At 43.0% G+C, this 19,267-nt stretch overlaps 1 protein-coding gene across 8 annotated transcripts in view; it reads left to right on the forward strand.

Moving 5' to 3' along the window:
* The first annotated feature begins 345 nt into the window (after positions 1-345).
* MICU1 (mitochondrial calcium uptake 1) overlaps positions 346-19,267 on the forward strand; it is a 108,768-nt gene continuing 89,846 nt past the window's right edge. For 3 of the 8 annotated variants that reach the window (XM_030029840.2, XM_030029842.2, XM_030029843.2), the window contains exons 1-3: positions 382-425; positions 1,516-1,606; positions 12,543-12,704. In XM_030029840.2, the coding sequence (XP_029885700.1) occupies positions 12,544-12,704 (161 nt within the window). In that variant the 5' untranslated portion in view covers positions 382-425; positions 1,516-1,606; position 12,543. Of the gene's footprint in view, positions 426-1,515; positions 1,607-12,542; positions 12,705-19,267 lie in introns of all 8 variants that reach the window. The other 5 variants (XM_030029844.2, XM_030029845.2, XM_030029846.2 and 2 more) reach the window with 3 other exon arrangements.

Raw genomic sequence — 19,267 nt, forward strand, 5'->3', positions numbered from 1 at the left:
CATACCCCTGAGACGCCTTTCAGGACTTATATATAAGCCCCTGAGACCTAACATACAAGCCCCTCAGGACCTATAGCTACGCTCCTCATACCCTATACATAAGCCTTTCAGGACCTCTACCTATGGGCCCTGAGACCCTATACACAGACCTTTCAGAACTTACATACACAAGCCCCCGAGACCCTACCCAGGGACCTTCCACGACACCTACAGACGCCTCGGACCCCCACGCCGACACCCGGGCGCCACAGAGGCCCCGCCCCGCCCGGCCCCAGGCCCCGCCTCGCCGACACCAAACCCCGCCCCTCCCGCCCCGGCCACAGCCCCATCCGCCCAGACCCCGCCCAGACCCCGCCCCCTCCCGGCGTGTCACCGCCCGCGGAAGCGCGGCAGCGGCGGCGGCGGCGGCGGCCGGCGGGGCTGAGGTGAGCGCGGCCGGGCCGGGAAGAGCGGGGGGGGGGGGTGTCTCCTGTTCGTTTCTCCGCTTGGGCCGGCCCGGTCCTTCCTTTCCTTCCCCGCGCCCCGGCGGGAGCGGGCTGTGGGCACGTAGGCGGGTGCTCAGCGTGAAACGGGCTGAGAGGGGGCGGCCCAGGCCTTGGAGCTGGGGGCGGCCCAGGCCTCGGAGCTGAGGGAGAGCTGCTGCCCGGGGAAACCGGGCTTTCCGGGGCTCGGGGTGCCGTGTTACGGCTTCTCCATTCTGCAGTAATACTATAATTTCTTCCTTGTGAAATATACTTCAGGGGTTGTGCCTCCACGACGGTGTTCAGCTTTTCCTGCTGGGAAAGCAGGAGGAGAAGGAAGGATCGATCCCCCTCGGCGTGCCTGGGCCGAGGGGGGCCTGCGAGGAGTGTTTTGGGGAGCTCTCGGGCGGCGCGAGGAGTTGAGTCTCGGCTCCCCCGTTTTGGTTTATTTTTGTTGTTGTAGGGGATCGCTGGTGGCGTTGCCAAGGCTGTGTGAATTATTGCTGCACGTTATAGCTAATGTCAAAGCAATTTTTCTTAATAGCGGTTCGTTAAACAGCTTTAACTTCAGCTGTATTTGATGTGCAGTTTGTCTTTGGAAAAACCTTTAGGGTGAATTTGGGTTAATAAACTGCTGAGAGTATAGAAAGGCCTGATCTTTATCACAACATGATTTATGTATGGTGTATTTGCCTTTAGTTTAATGAGCTGCTTGGGAAAGATAGTAAATTTGAGTGTTTTTAGTGGGGCCTACTGACTAGGGGTGGGAAGGTCAAGCAAGGCAGGACTTTTTGAGGCTTTCTCCTCTAGAAACTGGAGTGCCAGCTCAGACTTCAGTTAAAGTAAAGGCCTGGCTGGCTCTTCCTTTTCATCAGTGGCGTGACCATTTTTCCTCTCCTGGCTTTATTTGGCGGGCAGTCTGAGATGCAATTACTGAGGTCGATATGTGTGAGCGCTAATATGCAGAGCATGATTGCCAGCAGGGAAATTGTGTGCAGCACGTTGCTGGCAGCAAAGAGTTATAATCTTTATTGTGTTTCTTTCTTGTTGTTAGAACACAGCCCTTCAATTGCCGAGAAATAATTCCCAGTGTTCTTCATGACTGCTTGACCCGCAAGCTGAGGGTGAAGGCACTTGAGCTACAAGTGAGGATGGTATTGCTGCCTGCAGGGGTGTGCAACTCATAGCATGCTGTCGCCCTGCTCTCAGGTTTAATTCTGCTGAACTAATCATCTGACTGATATTTACCCTTAAATCTGCCCTGCTTGGAATTATTCTTGTTCTGAACCATTCATCCAGGATTTTTCCTACAGCTGTAGGAAAATGGGTTGCCTTTTTGCAATGTGATAAGTTGTGCTGACTTTTCTGTTGGAACGCTCAGGTAGTGTGTCCTATGATTTGGAAGGAGGAGTGAAGCAGGCATGGTATGAGCTGTGGAAAAAGTCTGTTGCCTGGACCTTCCTGTCAACCCAACCTCAGCTGTCCACTTTCATAAAATGTTGAAAAAAAACCCGAGAAAAAACCCAATGCAACTCACTATTTCTATGCACTCAATAAAAATGTATTTGAACATAGGGAGGGATCTTAAAAAAAAAAATAATACAAGCAACCAAAACTAACTAAAGATGCTTAAACCGTGTGTGCTTGTCCATCTGGAGCAACAAAGCGTTTCTTGGCCAGCCTGGGGTGCAAGGGAAATGTGTTCTAGTGTTATCACTTCCCCCTTCTCTGGGACTCTGGAGGGGGTTGTGGTGGCCAGCACTTTGAGGCAGCAGCTTCTTTAGCCCATATAGCTGCTGCCAGAAGAGGGCATGGAGGGTTCTGTGGCTTATAACCATCCTCTTAAATTTTCTGGTGTTCAGTGGTATGTTAGAAAGAGTATAAGGCGTGTATTTGGCAGTGTATCATAAGTTCATGTAACCTCAGTTCGTTGTTTGCTCATGGAAATGGCTTGTTCTCCAAATAACCCATTTTCTGCAGAAACTTTTGTGGTATTCATTATGCTTCCTGAACTAAAGAAACTGAAATTTTATGATCTGGAGGAAAAAGAATGGTGTGCCTTGCTTACACGATTAATGTCTGCCTACTGGGGGCTCTCTGGAGCTCCCTGTGCCTTACTAGTCTTCGTGTAACTTCTCTGTATAGGTTCCTGTTGTGCCTCTCAGGCTGAGAAGTCAGGTTCCCAGGTAAGCTCGCAGTAGTGTTTTCAGAGGAGAGATTGTACTCTTGTCCTTGGGCAGTTTAACAGGACAAACTGCAAGACTTGCAAATCATTTGAAGTCTCAGAAGGGCTTTGAAACAGTGTCCCATAAGCATTACATTTTTCAGGTGATATTTGAGGGAGTCATCAGCCATTTTTAAATCCAGAATGTGGAAACAACCATTTTTGCATTTCTTCAGCAAAGTAAGAGTTCTGTAGCAGTCATGTTAGGTTTATTATAAAAACACGTTGCTATGTGCTGTTCCTTTTGCTGTAGTAACAGTTCTTGAAATGGACTGAGCTGGGACATAGAAATACTTGTTTTATTCTTCCCAAGTTGCCAGGGGCCTTGCTGGTGCACAGTATTTTAACAGTATTCAGTGCAGTAGAGCTGAGGGTGCTTGTGCACAATAACAAAAAACCTTATTTGTTAATTTTCCAGATGCTGTGCGTTCCTGCTGGGACATTGCAGGGGTGTTAGTGAAAAAGTGTTCGGTGTAGATGTGACTTTGGGTGTGATGATGCTGTTTGAGATAATTCAGTAGGAAGCAGTTACCCAGGGTTGTTGAGTATTGTAGCTAGCGTTATATGCCTTTGAGAAGGATGTTTTTACTTTTTTTAAAGCAGAACAGTTTTGAGAAAGGTGTGTTGTGAATGATATGGCTCTCTCTTAATGAGGAGGATGGCTATATATCTTTAAGGTGATGTGTTTGACACTTTTAGTAAGAAATGCAAGGACTCTTAGTAAAATCTGAGACGAAATGCACTTTGTCTGCCTAAGCACATACCATCCAAAAGTCTTTGGCAGGCTTGCCCCTGAGTGAAAGATTTAAGATACTATAAAACAGAAAAAATAGACAGCTTGACTGTTGAGATCATGCTTTGTTTTACTGTGGCTTCCGTAGCGTTATCCAAAAAGTCCTTGGCTAGTAAATTCTGGGTTATCTTTGTCTGCTACCTTGTCTGTGAGTGCAGTGACTACTTTTTTTTCCCCAGAGAAACCTGCCACGGGATTTCCTTTCATGCATTCTAGATTTAACCTCTGTTGAGAGCAGCTTTTAATTGCAGTCCCACCATTGCTTGTTGCTGGCAGTACCACTGTGTAAAGAGATCCTCTTGTCTGGGCTGGCACTACTGTGGATGTGGGGTAGGAAAAGGTAGAGCGGACCAAAGCGCTGATCCTTGTAACTGGGGATTTTGTGCTTGGGCAGGCACAAGGAGGGAATGCGCAGCTTGGGGCAGGCCAGCTGCTTGTGCTCGTTTATAATAGCAGTGAATGTGTGGCCTTAAATGCATTGCATAAACAGCCTTTGATTCATGACAGGGTTTCCTTTCTGTCCCTGCAGCCTGTGGCAACTTGTCACCCTTCCTCTACCCCCACAACAAAACAAATCAGTGGCTTAAAGTAATGATTCTCTGGTTGTGTTTTTTAAATAGGAAATAGTTGGCTTTTCTGGGGTGGTGTTTTTTCTTTTAAGTCACCAGGGTCTCTCAAGCTTAAATTATTGAGATTTTCTGTTACTGTCAGAGTTCATAGCTCTTTGAAATGAAACCCAAGAATGTCTTGCAGATGGCAAGAAAGAACATCGTGGTTTGATATGAGCAACGCTGCAGCTGACCTGTGCTTGAAATAGGAGACCTGTGAATCCGTGTGGCTTCATAATTTGCAGTGTGTCAGTCCATGATGCAGACAAAGCCAGTCTATGACAACATTGCAATCAGACCCAGTATCTGTATAGACTAGCTGTGTTATGTACCACCACTTTAACATCTGTGTTTTCATTAGTTTGATGCAAACTTTCCATCTTTGGCATTTTTGCTTCAAGAGCTGGAAGAGTAGTTGTATTTTTTTCATTAAAATCTTAGCTATGATAAAAACACAAGGAAGATCTGCAAGAACTGATGCCTGCCTTATGCCAGTCAGTGTTAAAGAATACAGGAGGATTGTCACTGTATTAGATGTGCTGTGTGTGTGCACCAGGCTTGCTGTCCGTTGGAATTGCCCAGGAGTTTGACGCCCCCACCCTTCTAACACTGATATGAGGAGGTGGGGTTTTTTTAACACCTCTTCTTACAGTCTTGAACTATGGCTTTTATCATGTGCTCTTAAGGTTGCTGTTTCCATTAATATAATCCCCTTCTTTTCTGTTGGCTGAACTTTTGGTGGACTGCAAAGTAAAACTCCTCCATCCGCTGATGGATATTTTGCTTTTTGTTTTCATGGCTGCAGGGAGGGAGGTGGTGGGTGGTAGTGGTCAGAGATTGTGATTCTGCTGTTTGTCTGCTTGGTGAGGTGTTTGCTCCAGATCAGCACGTGAGCACACGTGTGCAATCTGCCTGGGCACCCTGGATGGAGCCAAGTATTTGCTGCCGGCTTTTTCATGCCGAAAGTGAACTCCTCAGGTCATGTTCTAAAAGCACAAGGCACTAGCCAGGCTCATCCGTGTTCTTTATTCTCTCTGAAGATCAAGCTAATCTAATAATGTGTTGCTGGAAAAGCAACTGCAACGGTTCAGACTTGCTTTTCCTTTTTTGGGGGGAACTAGTGCTCTTCTCTTGAGTTCCCAAGAAATCGCTATCCGTTAGATGAAATGCAGATGCTGTAGCTGTTTGTTTCAGTAAGATTTTTATTTAAAATTTCTTTTGATATGTGCCATCAAAGTGTGGCTCTTGGGCAGGAAAGGCATTTTTCTAAAGAAGCAAGTGGCCGTGGCTGGATTAGATGATGTTTCTGTTTAAAAGATAGAACAGGAAAGGGGGAAATTACCATATGGTGATACTCAAATTCAGGTTCTCCGTGGGTTCACAAATCTTTTTCCTCCTTGTTGGAGAGAAAAAGAGGTACAGACTTCACCATGTCAAATTCTGAGATGATCCACTGCCTGTGTACCTCCAAAAAGAAATTTGTCTTTTTCTGGAGCTGGACGTATATCTGCAGATAATTTAAGCCTGTTGAATTGTCACCTTCACAGCCTAGTGAGGCTTTTGCTTTCTCCTCGGACTACTTACATTTTTCTCTTCCAGCATTATTTTCTTGTGAAACACATGTTTATTCAGTAAGAATTAACACCAGTTTTCTTGGAGCCAAGTAAGCCATAAACACCTCTTAAATCTGCTTTAACTGCTGTGGGATTTTTTTGTTTGTTATTATAAGGTACACTCAGGTAGGTGGCCATTGGCTGGAGAAAGGGCAGGAGCTTCAAGGAAGGTCTTTCAATTTGGTGCGAAAGTTAGGAATTCTCAGGAAAATCGCATCCCATTGAAACAGATTGTGCAAGGCAAGTTAAATCACTTGGGTCATTAAGCAGCCATATTCCTGCTGGCCGTTACTTTCTACAGAAAAAGGCAGAAGCGTTGTTTTCTACTCCTCTGCCAACAGTTCTCTGACAAACCTTTGCGCCTCAAATTGGTGTCATTTTTTTCCTCCTGTGAAAATGCCTCTGCTCTGGTGTGTCAGCTCGTGTGGCTGGTTTGCAAAGACAGCCTGATTATTTGGGAATAGTTATTGGAAAAAGAAAATTTCACATTGAACTGATTAAGGTAGAAGTAGCTCATGAAACAGGGTCATTATCCTTAATAAGGGATGAGAAGTTTTTTTTTAGTTTTTGTTTTTACAGCTCTACTAGTTAACTCTGGCTTCTCTGGAGATGCTACTAAGGAGTTTGTCAGTGCTGGGCTTTACTGTAATGTTTTCTAGGTGGAAAAGCCCAAGGGATAAGCTGCATTTTGGGGGGAGGAGGGGAAAGGAAAACTTTATTCAGGAAAAAGCAGCATTTAGCATTAATTTCTGTGGAGGATTATAGTTGCCCCTTAAAAACTTACTGTGCATTGCTTGAGACTGACTGTCTGAAGTAGCAAGCAAATATCCTTGCTGAAGGCGCTATTTTCAGTGCCGCAGCAACAGATGTAACCAGCTTATTTTGTTTGGGTACACTCATTTTTCATTTGTTTCTCAAAAGCTGCAGTTTGTGGTGACTGCATCAACTCACGAGTCCCCTAGTGACTCAGCTAGCAGGTAAGATTTGGGGTTACTGTTGAGCTTGCCAAGTGATGTTTCTGCCATTTTCATTGGCACCAAAGACTTTATCGTAAGTAGACTTTAAATGTTCGAAGGTGCATGGGCAAAGATCTTTCCCCAGTGAAACACTCCTGCGTCCCTTTCAAGGGAAGACCAAGACCAAGCTAGCTACTGACGTAAACTCTTATAAATAATTCGGTTGCAATTACTAATAATGCTTTATTAAGGCTAAATCAAAAGTCTTGTGTGTGTCTTCACAATGCATCGTCTTTTCTACTTAGCACTGAATATCAGTAAAATTATTTTCAGTCTTGTTGGTTTTAATCTAGGCTGTGTGCAGCAGCGTTTGGTGTTCATGACTCTTCTTTGGCCAGTCTGCTTGAGTCTAAGGCGAAGCTCCTGTGGCAGCAGACTTGGCAGAAATCAGCATGGGTGACTTGAACAGCCCAAGGAGAGGCGGTTATTTCTTCTGTACAGTACTTGCTATCTCAGGATGATCTGCAGTTCCTCGGAGACTATTTGTTTGCAAGCAGTGAGAGCCCAGGTGTAGGTATGTGGAGCTTAAAAATAGGGGAGGGATTAGAGCAACTGATAGTAAGAGAAACCTACTTTTCCTTAATTTAAATATAGCTAATAGTAAGGATGTTTGCATTAAACTGAGGAGAACAACACCTGTGTGTGAAAGTGGTAGTTTAACAAGTTGGATTCCAACTAGCCGTGGTTTTGCTGTTTTATTTTCACTTTGTGTCTTATGATGCTAAATGATCAATTTGGCACAATAAAGTAACTTGTGAGATAAGGATGGCATAAATAATGGAGTCTTAATGGATATCATCCCAGTAAATCGTTATACTGAATAAGCCACATTAATGGTGAGGTGATTGCAGAATGCCAAAACATGTTGGTAGGCAATATTAGACTGAATTTTAAAGCATATTATGAAATGCAATAGTATGACTTTAATAGCAGCTGCATTCAAAGCAGAATGAAGGTTAATACAAAATTCTGGCTATTTGAGGGATGGCACTGATCGTCCCCAAGGGGAGGACGAGCGATGGTTGGGTATAGTTACAGAGCTGTAGTGTTGGGAAGTGTGCTTTTTCAGGCCTGAGGATTTTAGGAAGAGGTGAACCCTTACTGCAGTGGCAGTTAAAAAGAAATTGCCAGACTATGGTTTAGGTTTCTGCTGAAGACCTGGCAGCATGTTATTGACTAATGCTTCGTAGACTCTCCATCAGTTTAAGTTGTGCTCTGAAACAAATGTGGTTCCCCTCTCTAGCAAAATGAATGTGATCAAATATTGCCCCAATCTCATACCTGAGAAGAAATTACTTTTGCTGCTAGATTTCATTTTCATTCTCAAAACTGATTTATGCGTCTTGGTGTGCTAATAACTTCAGTAATGTGAGTAATCCTTTATCTGAAAATTGCACTGGGTAAGGTGAAAATTTGGAGTTACAGGAGGGTGAAAGAGCAGGCGTGGCTCTGTCTCTTTTGGGGATGGGGGAGGGAGTGGATCCAGATGCCTCGGTCGTTGGAGTCCACCTCTGGGCACCCTTCCTATGAATTACCCTTGTACAAATCTCTCTCACTGGTTCCAGTTTGTAAATGGAAAGTATGGAGGACTGGGTGGAGGAGAAGTCAAAATTAATAACTTAATTTTGGTGGGGGCAGGTTTGAGGCTAAGAGGTTTTTTTGCCCGGTTTATATATTACAGATTATTTTAAGTATCTCTATATCAGTGTTTATGGTGAAACTTCTGTCCCAATTGCTTTCCCCTTTCCTTTGTGTCTTGACTTTTCCTTCCCATTGGATTTATTTGTGCCATCGAGGCCAGCTTCAACATCAAAAAGCTGCTTTAAGTGTGTTTCATCTTAAAAACTGAAGCTGTTCTGGATTGCCAAAAAGGACTACAAAAAGTTCAGTGCTGTGGGGTACCCAAGAGTGAAGTCCCTTTTTACCTGGGCTGGGCTGGGCTACTTCGTGCTTTCAGTCTTGAAGCCATCAGCTAATTAGGGTACTGGGAAAAATGGGAGCAAGTCTTTTGGTTCTTTTCTTTTGGTATCTGAAAAAAGATGCAAGAGAGTGGGAATCTGCCAATTCTTATGTGCACTGAAAAAATCCAGGGCTGGACTGCTGATGCTTTGGACATGGCAGGGGGGAGAAGGAGAGAGCCTGTCTGAATTTCTTTGCCAAACATGTTAGCAGACAGAGGATTGTTGTTTGGGGAAATAAAATATCCACACCAGGCCAGAATGTATATAGCTGTTGAAATAATTTTGCATTTCTTCTTTTAAAGTGCTCTGGATGTCCTCAGTTTGAATAACGCCTGTCGCGTCTTGGATCAGAAGTGGTACTTTCCTAATGGGTTTGTGGGTTTCCTGGGCCTCAAAGACGCTAACACATTTAATGCTAAATTATAAATACATGAGGCTCTATGTTGTTCCATCTTGCCAGCTGCATGTACCCATAGAACAAGGCCCTGAGCACTTACCTGATGGCCATGAGAGCTGCTGCAGCAGCTGGGGCAGAAACACAGCTTAAACCACGCAGCTGGGGCAGAGAAATGTGGTGCCGAAGTGGGCAGAGTGCGCCAGGTACCAGGATGGGCTGTCAGATCTCTTTTGGTGGGGGTTTGGGGTGATGTGGATTTTAAGTTGGGTTTTTTAGGGTTTTTTGAATGTTTGGGCTTTGAGGATTGGGTTTTGGTGGAGCAGCTCATATTTAATGATGGAGCAGACAGTCAGCAAAACTTTTGTTTTTAAACCTTCAAGTGTGTCGGTTGACTCTTCTGCTTAAAAAAAAAAAAACCCAAAACCTTTGTCTTGTGGTGTAAATAAAAGGCATGTCATTCTTTTCTGGAAAAAAAACCCCAACTATTTCTTTTCAGAGGTTGCAATAATATCATCAGACAAAGTAACTGTAGAGCTGTTCAGAGCAAGAACTTAAGAGTGTCTTATTTCTTAGAAACAAAAATACAATCTACAGATTCCTTGTACCTGTAATGCTAGAACATCATGATAACTTTTATGTTTGATCCTTATTTTCAGTATTTTGGAGTTAATTTTTTTTTTCGCTGAGCTACTTTGTTGTATCCTGTAAAAAAAAAATCATTTTATTGTGTTAAGTCATGCAAGAATTGAGGTTGTTTCTTATTGTAGACTGTAATCGCATCAGTTCTTGGGATTTTTATACTTTATCTCAATTTTATTCCTTATGCTACTGCAGATCGTGGTGTTAAGCTTTTCATTGCTGCAGTTAGGGCAAGATGCATATTTTAATCTTTTTCAAAGTGAGCACCAGCTTTCTCAAGTGATCTTGACTTAAATGCCTGGAGCTTTTAACAAAACATACCAAATATCATGGTGCTTTTGACTTAAAAAAAAAAAAAAAAAAAGAGAGATTGTAAAATTGCAGATGGAAAGCATGGAAAATTCAGCTTCTGAAGTGCCCTTTTTTTTTTTTTTTGTTCTGAGATAAGGATACTCTTTATTTTAGGGTTATTATGGGAACTGCCTGCTTTCAGCGCTCTCGAGCAATTGCTACCAAGTGAGCGCTGTCTGGGTGAATGTCCCAGCACCATCAAGGATGGAGATTATTTGGACAAAGCGGATAATCTAGTGTTTCTTAGGGCTCAGACAGAGCAAACATTTATGCAGTACTAAAGCCAACAATCTGAAATGTTGTAAAAATCTCTTCAAGCTCAGAAGTAAGCACGGTGGGGCTTGATTTTCATTTTGACTGATTAAATGATACTGGCAACACTTCCTTTATCCATTACATCTTATGCATATAAAGCTGTAATTAGGATGGGGAGCCCAAGTATGGGCGACATTAGCTTCTTGGTGAAAATAACACTTGCTGATTTTTTTTTTTTAATTTTTTTTTTGTTGTTCTCTGCATATCTAACAGAAATTCATCCCTGGAGATGAAATGGGAACATCAGGTTTGTGTAGGATGGAAATAATTTTAAATTTGAAATAAGAGCTGTTTTTCATAACAAAATCTTCTATTGTTCCAAGCTGAAGAAGATTGGAGAATAAGCGCTGTTGGCTGGCTGTATTCCATTAAAACTTTAATTTTAAGCCTATTTATTTTTAAAGGAATAAACAAAATGGTAATGCTGACTGCAAACTTGATTTGTAATATGTGCACAGATGAATATAAAATGGATGCTATTCAGATGCAGTAGCTGGGAGCAGCAGAGTTCATTGTATTTGCCCATAAGCCAGGGTGGTGAGGGATAGACACCCTGTGGCTTTGCCCTGCCCAGCAAGAGCAGTATTGCTGCCTCCGTCCCAGCCTGCCATTGCCTGTTAGTGCTCCATCCCATCTCTTTTGTCCCAGGACCATGCAAAAACCTTAGATGTGATATGAAAAATCATCGATAAGGGATTTGCTAATGATTTTTCATTATCTGTGCTTTCCTTCGCCTCGTCACGTATTTCTTGATTGTGCTGTGAAGTCTTCAGATGCACCTCTACCACCTCTTGCCTTAAAAGATATTGAGCTCTGGCACTAAAAATTATCTGCTGAATATTTTATGTGCATCTTCCCTCCTTCTTCCTCTCTTCCCCTCCCTAAGTTCACATCACTGGTTCACATTATGAAATCCTGAGCTGCGTCTTGCTTTAATCGGTGGAAAAGGGCAGTAATATATTCAACTCTTTATAGCTGAAATGGGATAACACACCACACACGTAAGATGTGTTTGCAGAAAACGGTCCCAAGATTCTCATTGTTGGAAGTTAATGGTTTAGCAGAATGGAGCGATGGCATCTTGTGTTGCAAATAGAAACCAATAGATGTGACTTTATTTTTATATTCTGTGGTTATTTGCTGGCTGGGAATAATTGAATAGAACAGCAAGAATGGGGAACAAAAAGAAAAAAATTGGGCCACTGCCCCCCTGCTCTCCAATTCCAATGTTTTTGCTGGCCTGGGGACTTCTTTTACCATTCTGTTCCCCATTTCTTTTTTTAAGGCTGATCCTGCAATTGGAAAATTGAATTTGCATCAGTTAGAAATAAAATCTTTATTTCACTAAAAGATGCAGCACCTTTTCAAAGGCAATATTTACCCTTCACCTTCAATTTTGTGAGCTAGCAAAAATTGCTTTGTCTCTTGTAGCTGGTATGTATGACGAGGTGACATTTTTGTGGTTCAGATTTCTCTGTTATAATAATGTTTAGATTTGTAGCTCTGGCTTCCCATTTTTCTGTGTACTGTTGTGTGTGTAACAGGGTATAGATTGTATTTTACGAATTTTGATACTTTGAAACTTGTCTTATACTTAGAGTTGAATATAAATGTTTTGCTCCAGGCCAGCTAAAAAAGTGATTCAAGAACAGTAGGGTTTTCTTAGGGAACTTTAAAATGACTGGGTTGTGTGCTGTTTGGCAGGTTTGCTTGTTATTTGGTTTAATTTGCCTTTTAAAATCCAGCTGTGTCTCTCCCTCTGGCCAAATGGCTCTTATTTGCTGTAGCTGCTTCTAAGATCTACCTGCATCTTCCATGCCTTGGCACTTGAGTGGGAGAGTGCAAATATTTCCTCTTAATGAAGTGTGCTGGGGAAGGGCTGAAGAGGGATTTGAATAATGCTATAAGAGCAGCTGAGTAGTTGGGATGTGACAGCAAGGTGTGTCAGCCAGGTCTATGCCAATATGTAATACTCGTAATTTGCTATTTATTAGGCAGGTTACATGCCTATTTCAGAACAGCTAATAAACATCTGTGACAGTTTTGTTCTGTAACTTTTACTATTTTCGAAAAAATGTGAGCAAATCTCTGGTTGAGGGTCAGCGTGAGAGTCCGCAACTGGAAACAGTTTGTTGCTTTACTAATTGTTGTTCTTACTTGACAGGATGTTTCGCCTTCGATTTCTTCCTGTTGCAGCAGGGCTGTCTGCTGTTTCGCGGCGTTACCATGGGATGGCATATCACCCGAGGACCAGGCGTAGGCTCGTGGTGGCGGCTTTCATAGGGACAACTGCAGCGACAGCAAGTGCCAGATTCCTTTGGCAGAGGTAATAGATATTTTTTGGGTTTTTTATTTTTTGCCTAAGACCTCATGCTGCTTTAGTCCTGTGGTAAGTACCTGCAGATGGGTTTAAGATCTGCGGGAGACTTTGTAAAGCATTACTGCTTGTTCTGCTTCTGCTGCATGGAAGGAATGGCTGTTGGTGACTCCCTGTGGATCTTTACTGCTGTGAGTAGTCAGAGATGTGAAAAAGCTCAGGGCTGAAGAGTTTTCCTCTGTAGCCGTCCTCACACAGGCTGTTTGCCCTTGGTGGGGTTTGCTGCCTGGCTTCCCCCTGCGTGGTGATGCTACATGGGTCTGTGGTGTTGTGCAAAGAGAAATTGGTTGAGTCAACCAAGTTGGGTGAAAACATCATGGTCTCAGCTTCTGGGAGGGCTGCTAGGACAGCATGCTTGGCCAGGGGATGCTGCTCTCGTTTTCTTTGTGTTCTGCTGACTGCTTCATATATAAAACGTAGCAGGGGAGCAGAAGGGCATAGTCTGTCTTCTGGTGGTAAGTTAGCTGCACACAGGATTTATGTGGTTTTTAAGGGCCAGAGTCTGAGCACACCTACTCCTGGGCCGTGAGACTCAAAGCTGGTTTCCATAACTGTGGGGAGAAAGGTGATATTTGTGCTTGCCTGAGGTGACCCTCACTGAACCCTGGGCCTGTGCCACGTTTGAAATAAATGAAGGACTCCCTTCTCTTACCTCAAAATATGGGAGCAGTGTGGCACCAGCAGTGTTGCTCCAGCTTGTGGCTGCAATTAGAGTCTGAAAATAAAGTCTTTGCTGAAAACCTGTCTTATTTTCATCCCAATATTTAGGGGATGTATTGCTGGCTCTCTGCTCGCCTGTGTTGTGGCTAGAAGGCTCTAGTTTTAATGCAGTGGGAGGAAGATGATGGTAATTGTTCTGGCTGTGCCTAGAGCTGTCAAACCCTGATATCTGGTAACAGGAGTTGCTCAGGCTGAGGAAGAACACTGTGATCCTGCACAGTGTTGTCTTCTGCTGCATTTTGCTAATGATCTGCCCTTGCGTAGTGCCTCTTTATCCACAGGACCTGAATGCCTCTGTGGGGATGGCCAGGATAACACCCTTTTTCAGGCAGGGAAGGGAGCACATTTTTTTCCCACTTAAAACATCCTCAGCATGATCGCAAAGTAGGTAGGAGGACATCATGTCCTATGTAAAGCTGTCCCAAAGACACTGAGTTAATATCTCGCCTGCTTTTAAAAACAGCTAAATTGTCAGTTGTTAGCTTTGCCTTTTATCAGAAGGAAGGTGCTTCCTGCAGCAAAGAGCTGCTAATGGTATGTGGTGTGCTAGGTCAGGGGTGTTTTCAGGGAGTGATTTTTGGCTCCTGGAGTACTTGGCTGTTCCTTGGAGGCCCCTGGGCACTGTGGCCAGGCTTGACCTTGCTCAGCTGAGAGCACTGATAGAAATCAGATAAAGGAGAGGGGCAGCCTCTTTGGAGTAGCATGGTCTGTGATCTCCCTAGTCCTCATCAATCTGGAGAGACTGACTTGCTGTTACTATTTGTTTTTTTTTCTTTCCTTGCTCTGTCTCCTTTGTCTTACATAAATTTGTGAAGTGCTACATAGGATTGTACAGACTTTGAAGTATTCTTTTCCTATATGAATCATGAAATAAATCCACGATGTCGGTAACTGTAAAATAGAAGTACATCCAGGCTTATGATATTAATTAAATTAATTACTTGCCATACAGCTGTTGAATGAGAGGAACAAAACTGGTATGTGTGGTGTAGAAAATACTTCACACTGACACCTGTAGAAGTTTTCAACAGTCTTTCAAATAGGCATTTTAACACTGTGTTTGAGTGATGAGGAACTGCAAATTTCCTTTGTCTTTCACAATATATAAATTGGGTGATTAGTAGAGTTTAAGCATAGGTGAATACAAAACGTTTGTGATGACTTCTTGGGTTATTCAGGTAGTTACATCCTGAGTTATTACAGTAAGTAGCAGTAAGTATAATAAATTAGTTATAAAAGGTAAACATGTAATACATGTAGCCAGGACACAGGGATCAAATAAACCAAGTGTCACTGAAAAAGTAATTCATAGACTACAGAGAGAAATGTCCATGTGCGTCTGAGTATTTACACTTTAGTAGTAAGCAATTTTGATATATTAAATGTTGCAGTGGTATTTAAATGGGAAGCAGGTTAGGGAGATCCTTCGCGTAACCTGCGAAGTTCTGTTGGTGCAGTTAGTCTGTCTTAGGGATGACCTACGATGCTTGTTTACCTTTGGTTAGTGAAGCAACCGTGCTTTTGTTGTGCTGCGAAACTCCTGTGCCACACAGTCTCTGAGGGGTCCAGCAGGTCCTAAGTGTGGCTCTCTTAGCATCGCAAAGAATTGCTGTCCCTTCAATGGCAGATGACTCTAATGAGGAATGTGTGCCTGCTAATATTCTGGTGAGACACTTTATTGCCCTTTGAGTAGGGAATGCAGTAACGGATGCTCTTCTGCAGGCTGTCGGTGAAGTTTTCTTTTAAGATGAGGGATGCCTCCCTCTTTGTTTTCTTAGAATTATTTTTCTTTACAGTTAAGGCATTAAGAATGTAATAGGGTGAATCAAGAAGCAGTTGAAAATCTTATGCTTCTTGGGTGAGGTAAGTAGATGATGCAGTGTTAGAGTCAGAGCAGTAATAAAAGGAAAAAAATATCTGACTTGTATTTCTTTTTTGTCATCTGCATAAAGCCTTGTGTAAATGCCCCAATTCTTGTCTACTGCCATGTGGGGAGCAGTGCTGCATCTGTCATCAGTACTTAACCCCCCCCCCCCCCCCAACTTTCTATTTCAAAACAGATTGCTTATACTTCTGATGATGGTGAACACTGCTAAAAGGGATTAATATGGTGGTGCCTGTATGTGAACTTACCCTTTCCACTACTTAGCATGAAGAAAGACAGGACTTCTCAGGTGGTTTCTGCCTGTCACGTGCAGCCTGAAAGCAGTGTATTTCAGATTAATTCTGTACAATAATGCTTTGAACAGCAGCAGAAGCCAGTGCTGGGATAAGGAAGCCCACACAAAGGTAGAGGAGAAGTCAAGGATTGAAAAGATATATATAAAAAACTCCAGTGATTGTATGATGCAAGATAGGAAAGATTTACTTTGTGTCTTCCTAAGATGGGAGGTGGGATCTTCATGTTTGATCTGCATCTGCGTGTAGCCTTCTGCATAGCCATCTGTTGCAGGCGAGTGTTGGTCTTCTTGCCTTCGCTGTCTTCCGGGAGTTCCTGCTGCCTGTTTTTGGTGGAATATATCTCATCTAAGTAATTAGATGACAGGAGTAGCTAATGCTGCTCTGTTCTGCTGTGGTGAAGAATACTTCAGGAATGCAAATAACTGAGCTTAGAAGACTAATGAAGTTTACCCTTTCTAAGCAATGACTTAAACTCTGAGGATTTCCAGCTGGCAACAGAAGCAATTATGTATCTGGGCATTGGTATAATGAACTGAATTAATTAATTGAAGTAAATCTTGGCACAGTCATTGGCTAATCTAAATGAGGCATTAATGTATGAGAAGTACTGAACCTCACAGTTTGCAGCAAGCTTAATGTTTATAAAAAATATTCTGTTACTGATAGTCATGTAAAACTTGTATTCTGTATTTGTAGTTGCAAATACCCATTTGGAGTGTTATTAAATGACCACGGATATGTTCTGTATGTCACAAACCTTCCTGGCTGAATCGGTGGGCAGTGGGCATCTGAAAGCACGTAAACTGGTGTTTTGGTGCTGAAGCTTGTCACTCAATGAGCCTAGTATTGAATGAAACAAGGGAGCGAATGTACCTTTGGGGAGCACAGAAGGACCTCTGTAAGCAGAGTCTTACCAGTGCTCTTCCTGATTGACCAGAAGTATTTAGTTATGCTTAATTTCTTATTCTTCTGCAAGTGTATTAGCAATAAGAATAAAGGCAAGACGTCTGTGTTGCTCTGAAAGTTGCTTAACAACAAGATCCTTTGCTTACCAGCGTGTTTGTGTCTAATGCGGTACCCAGTCTTATTTTGCTGCATCCCCTTGGCCTTATTCTGTGCTCTTATGCCTTTTGCCCCATCCTGCGTGTAAGTCGAAGCAATTAAGCTTGAGATGGCCATCTCCCAGCCCTGATGGTATATTCTCATTCTGTTACAAGCTCTTCTTTTTCAGGCTCCACTCCTCACCAGCAAGCTGAGCTGTTTAGGTGCTGGCTGCCAGTTCCGCAGATTTCATTCCCTCTTTACCATTTCTTCCTCTCTTCCTCCAGCCTTTTGTCCTTTGGCCATCCTGTATCAAGTGCCCAATTGCTTTACTGGAAGATCCTCTTTAGGAAAGACCCTTTGTCTTCCTTGCTCTGCTGACTTTCACTGCTTTTTGTTTGTCTTTTCTCCATTGGTGCTTCTGGAATTAATTTTGAAGCCTAGATCAGCCCTTAGCTAGCTCTCTTTAAGAGTGCATTGCTTTTTTGCATCAGTGTCTTCGGGGCTTTAGAGTAATTTGCTTAGAATACATTTTTAATGGCAGAATTGCTGGAAACACCTTATGCCAGCTGAAACTGAGACTTTAAAAATCTTTCTTCTAGGAAAACAAAGGAAACCACATAAATCATGGTCAAGAGGGGAGAAACCTGTGTTATAGCTATAGATGTGTCAGGTACTACTTAACCTGATGGAGAAGAGGAAAGACGAAAAAATGCAGGTTTTGGTTTTTTTTTTTTTAATTTTGACAGCTCTGCTCCATTTTTTTTAATTCTTTGGGAGAGGTTGCAGACTGAAGAGACTATCCTTGGGATTGCTGTGCTGAGGGTTTTCTCCTAAGGCTTGAAGACACATTGATCTATGCGTGGTGTCTTGGAAGAGCACTGTGTCCTTTCAGGTGGCTTTTGGCTTCATATTATTTTTACCCATGAACATCAGAGGAAGGAGAGAATCTGATGCCAGGGAATGAGCCAAAGTCAAAACTGGAGTCAATTAGGAAAACCTCTCAACTGCCCTGGGGGAGAGTGACCTCAGCTGACCTGCAGAGCTTAAAGCACAGGTATAGCCCTAAGCCTGCAGAGCTCTGGAGTTTGATCAGTACATGTTCATAATATCTTAAACGTTGCATAGCAAATCAGAGCTGGGATTTGTGCAGAGAAGCCAGGTGGAAATGCAGGAAACTGATTCCTGAATCGTCTTGGTTGGCTGCGACTTTATGGGGACTACACTTCGAATTCTCTGTCTCTTAAAAGGATAAGCCTTGTTTGAACCCTGGGTCTTTAATGTCGCTGGAAATGGCACTTTTTAATCCTTTCATAAAAATACGGGTGCCCTCTGGTGGCCAAGTTCATGCCTGCTGCTTCCCCTTTGCACCAAATAACTAAAAATACCTGCTCACCTTGTCCTTATCCCCGAAAGTGCATTGGCTGTCCTCCAGTAGCTACCTGGAAAGCAACATCTCTCCAAGAGGTCATATCATTTGGAGTGGAATAGGGGGAATAATTTCCAGGCTCAATAGAGGAAGTGCAGAAATTGTAAATATCGCTTAGTTTTGATTAGTTCCTGATTTGGAAGTGAAGTTCCAATGCAGTCATTAAATGTCACCCCTTTCAGGTCTAGTCTCGTCACAGCTGTCACCTTCTTATGACATTCAGTGTCCACTACCACCCGATGGCCCGGCTGCCTTCTGGGCTGTACTAAAGGTTGGATCTGTGGGGAAGAAGCAAGGGAGAAAACTAGGGATGAGCATCATGTTCATGAATTAAGGCTTTAAAACAGAACTTAGCCTAACTTTGGGGTTTTTTTATCACTTTTTACTTTGGCAAACTTCTACAGCTTCAGCCGTCTCCTGCAGTTGGCTGTTGCTGAGACTTGCTGGTGGAAGCTATATGCTCTTTTTTGGAGTTTTTTTTGGTGTCTAGGCCACATATGGGATCATGTGTTATTGCTGCTCATGGGGCCAGCTGAAGAGACTAAAAGGCTTGTGAGGTTGAGGTGGCTTTGTTTAATGTGATGCAGCTCATCTGTTTTCAGTCTGCCAAAATGACTGAGGGATTGCATGAGGTACTGGCTGGGAAGGGAATAATGCTATTAAATACTCTAGAGTTCATGTTAGAGCAGAAGAGTTTTTAATTGATATTAATATAGATACAGCAGGGAACTGCTCCTTGCTCAACTTGCAGCTGAATTCATTGGGACTTCTGTCCCAGGAGCATGAGGCCAAATTATCAGAAGCATGCAGCTGTGTGAATGCATCCCAGCCTGGAGAGCAAAAAGCAGTGCCAGGAATGACCTTCTCTGGTCTTCCAGTTGTGAATAGCAGGATGGCTTGAAAGCGGTGATGTGTTAGCCCTGTCTCTGACTGACCTCCCGTGATGTTCCCCTGCTGTCTGCTTTTAGCTAAAGACCAGGTTTCATGGGAATTAAAGAATCTGAAGGGATGTCGTTTTGCCCCCAGGGGATCTTGTAGCCCACATACCTTTTCAATTTGTATGGAGTACATTTAACTTCCCATCTTTTCTGTTCCCTTATTTCTTCTACAGGGCTTGCTTTCTTCTGAACTAGAGTTGTGA

The sequence above is a fragment of the Aquila chrysaetos genome, chromosome 11, assembly GCF_900496995.4.
Source record: "Aquila chrysaetos chrysaetos chromosome 11, bAquChr1.4, whole genome shotgun sequence".
Lineage (NCBI taxonomy): Eukaryota > Metazoa > Chordata > Aves > Accipitriformes > Accipitridae > Aquila > Aquila chrysaetos.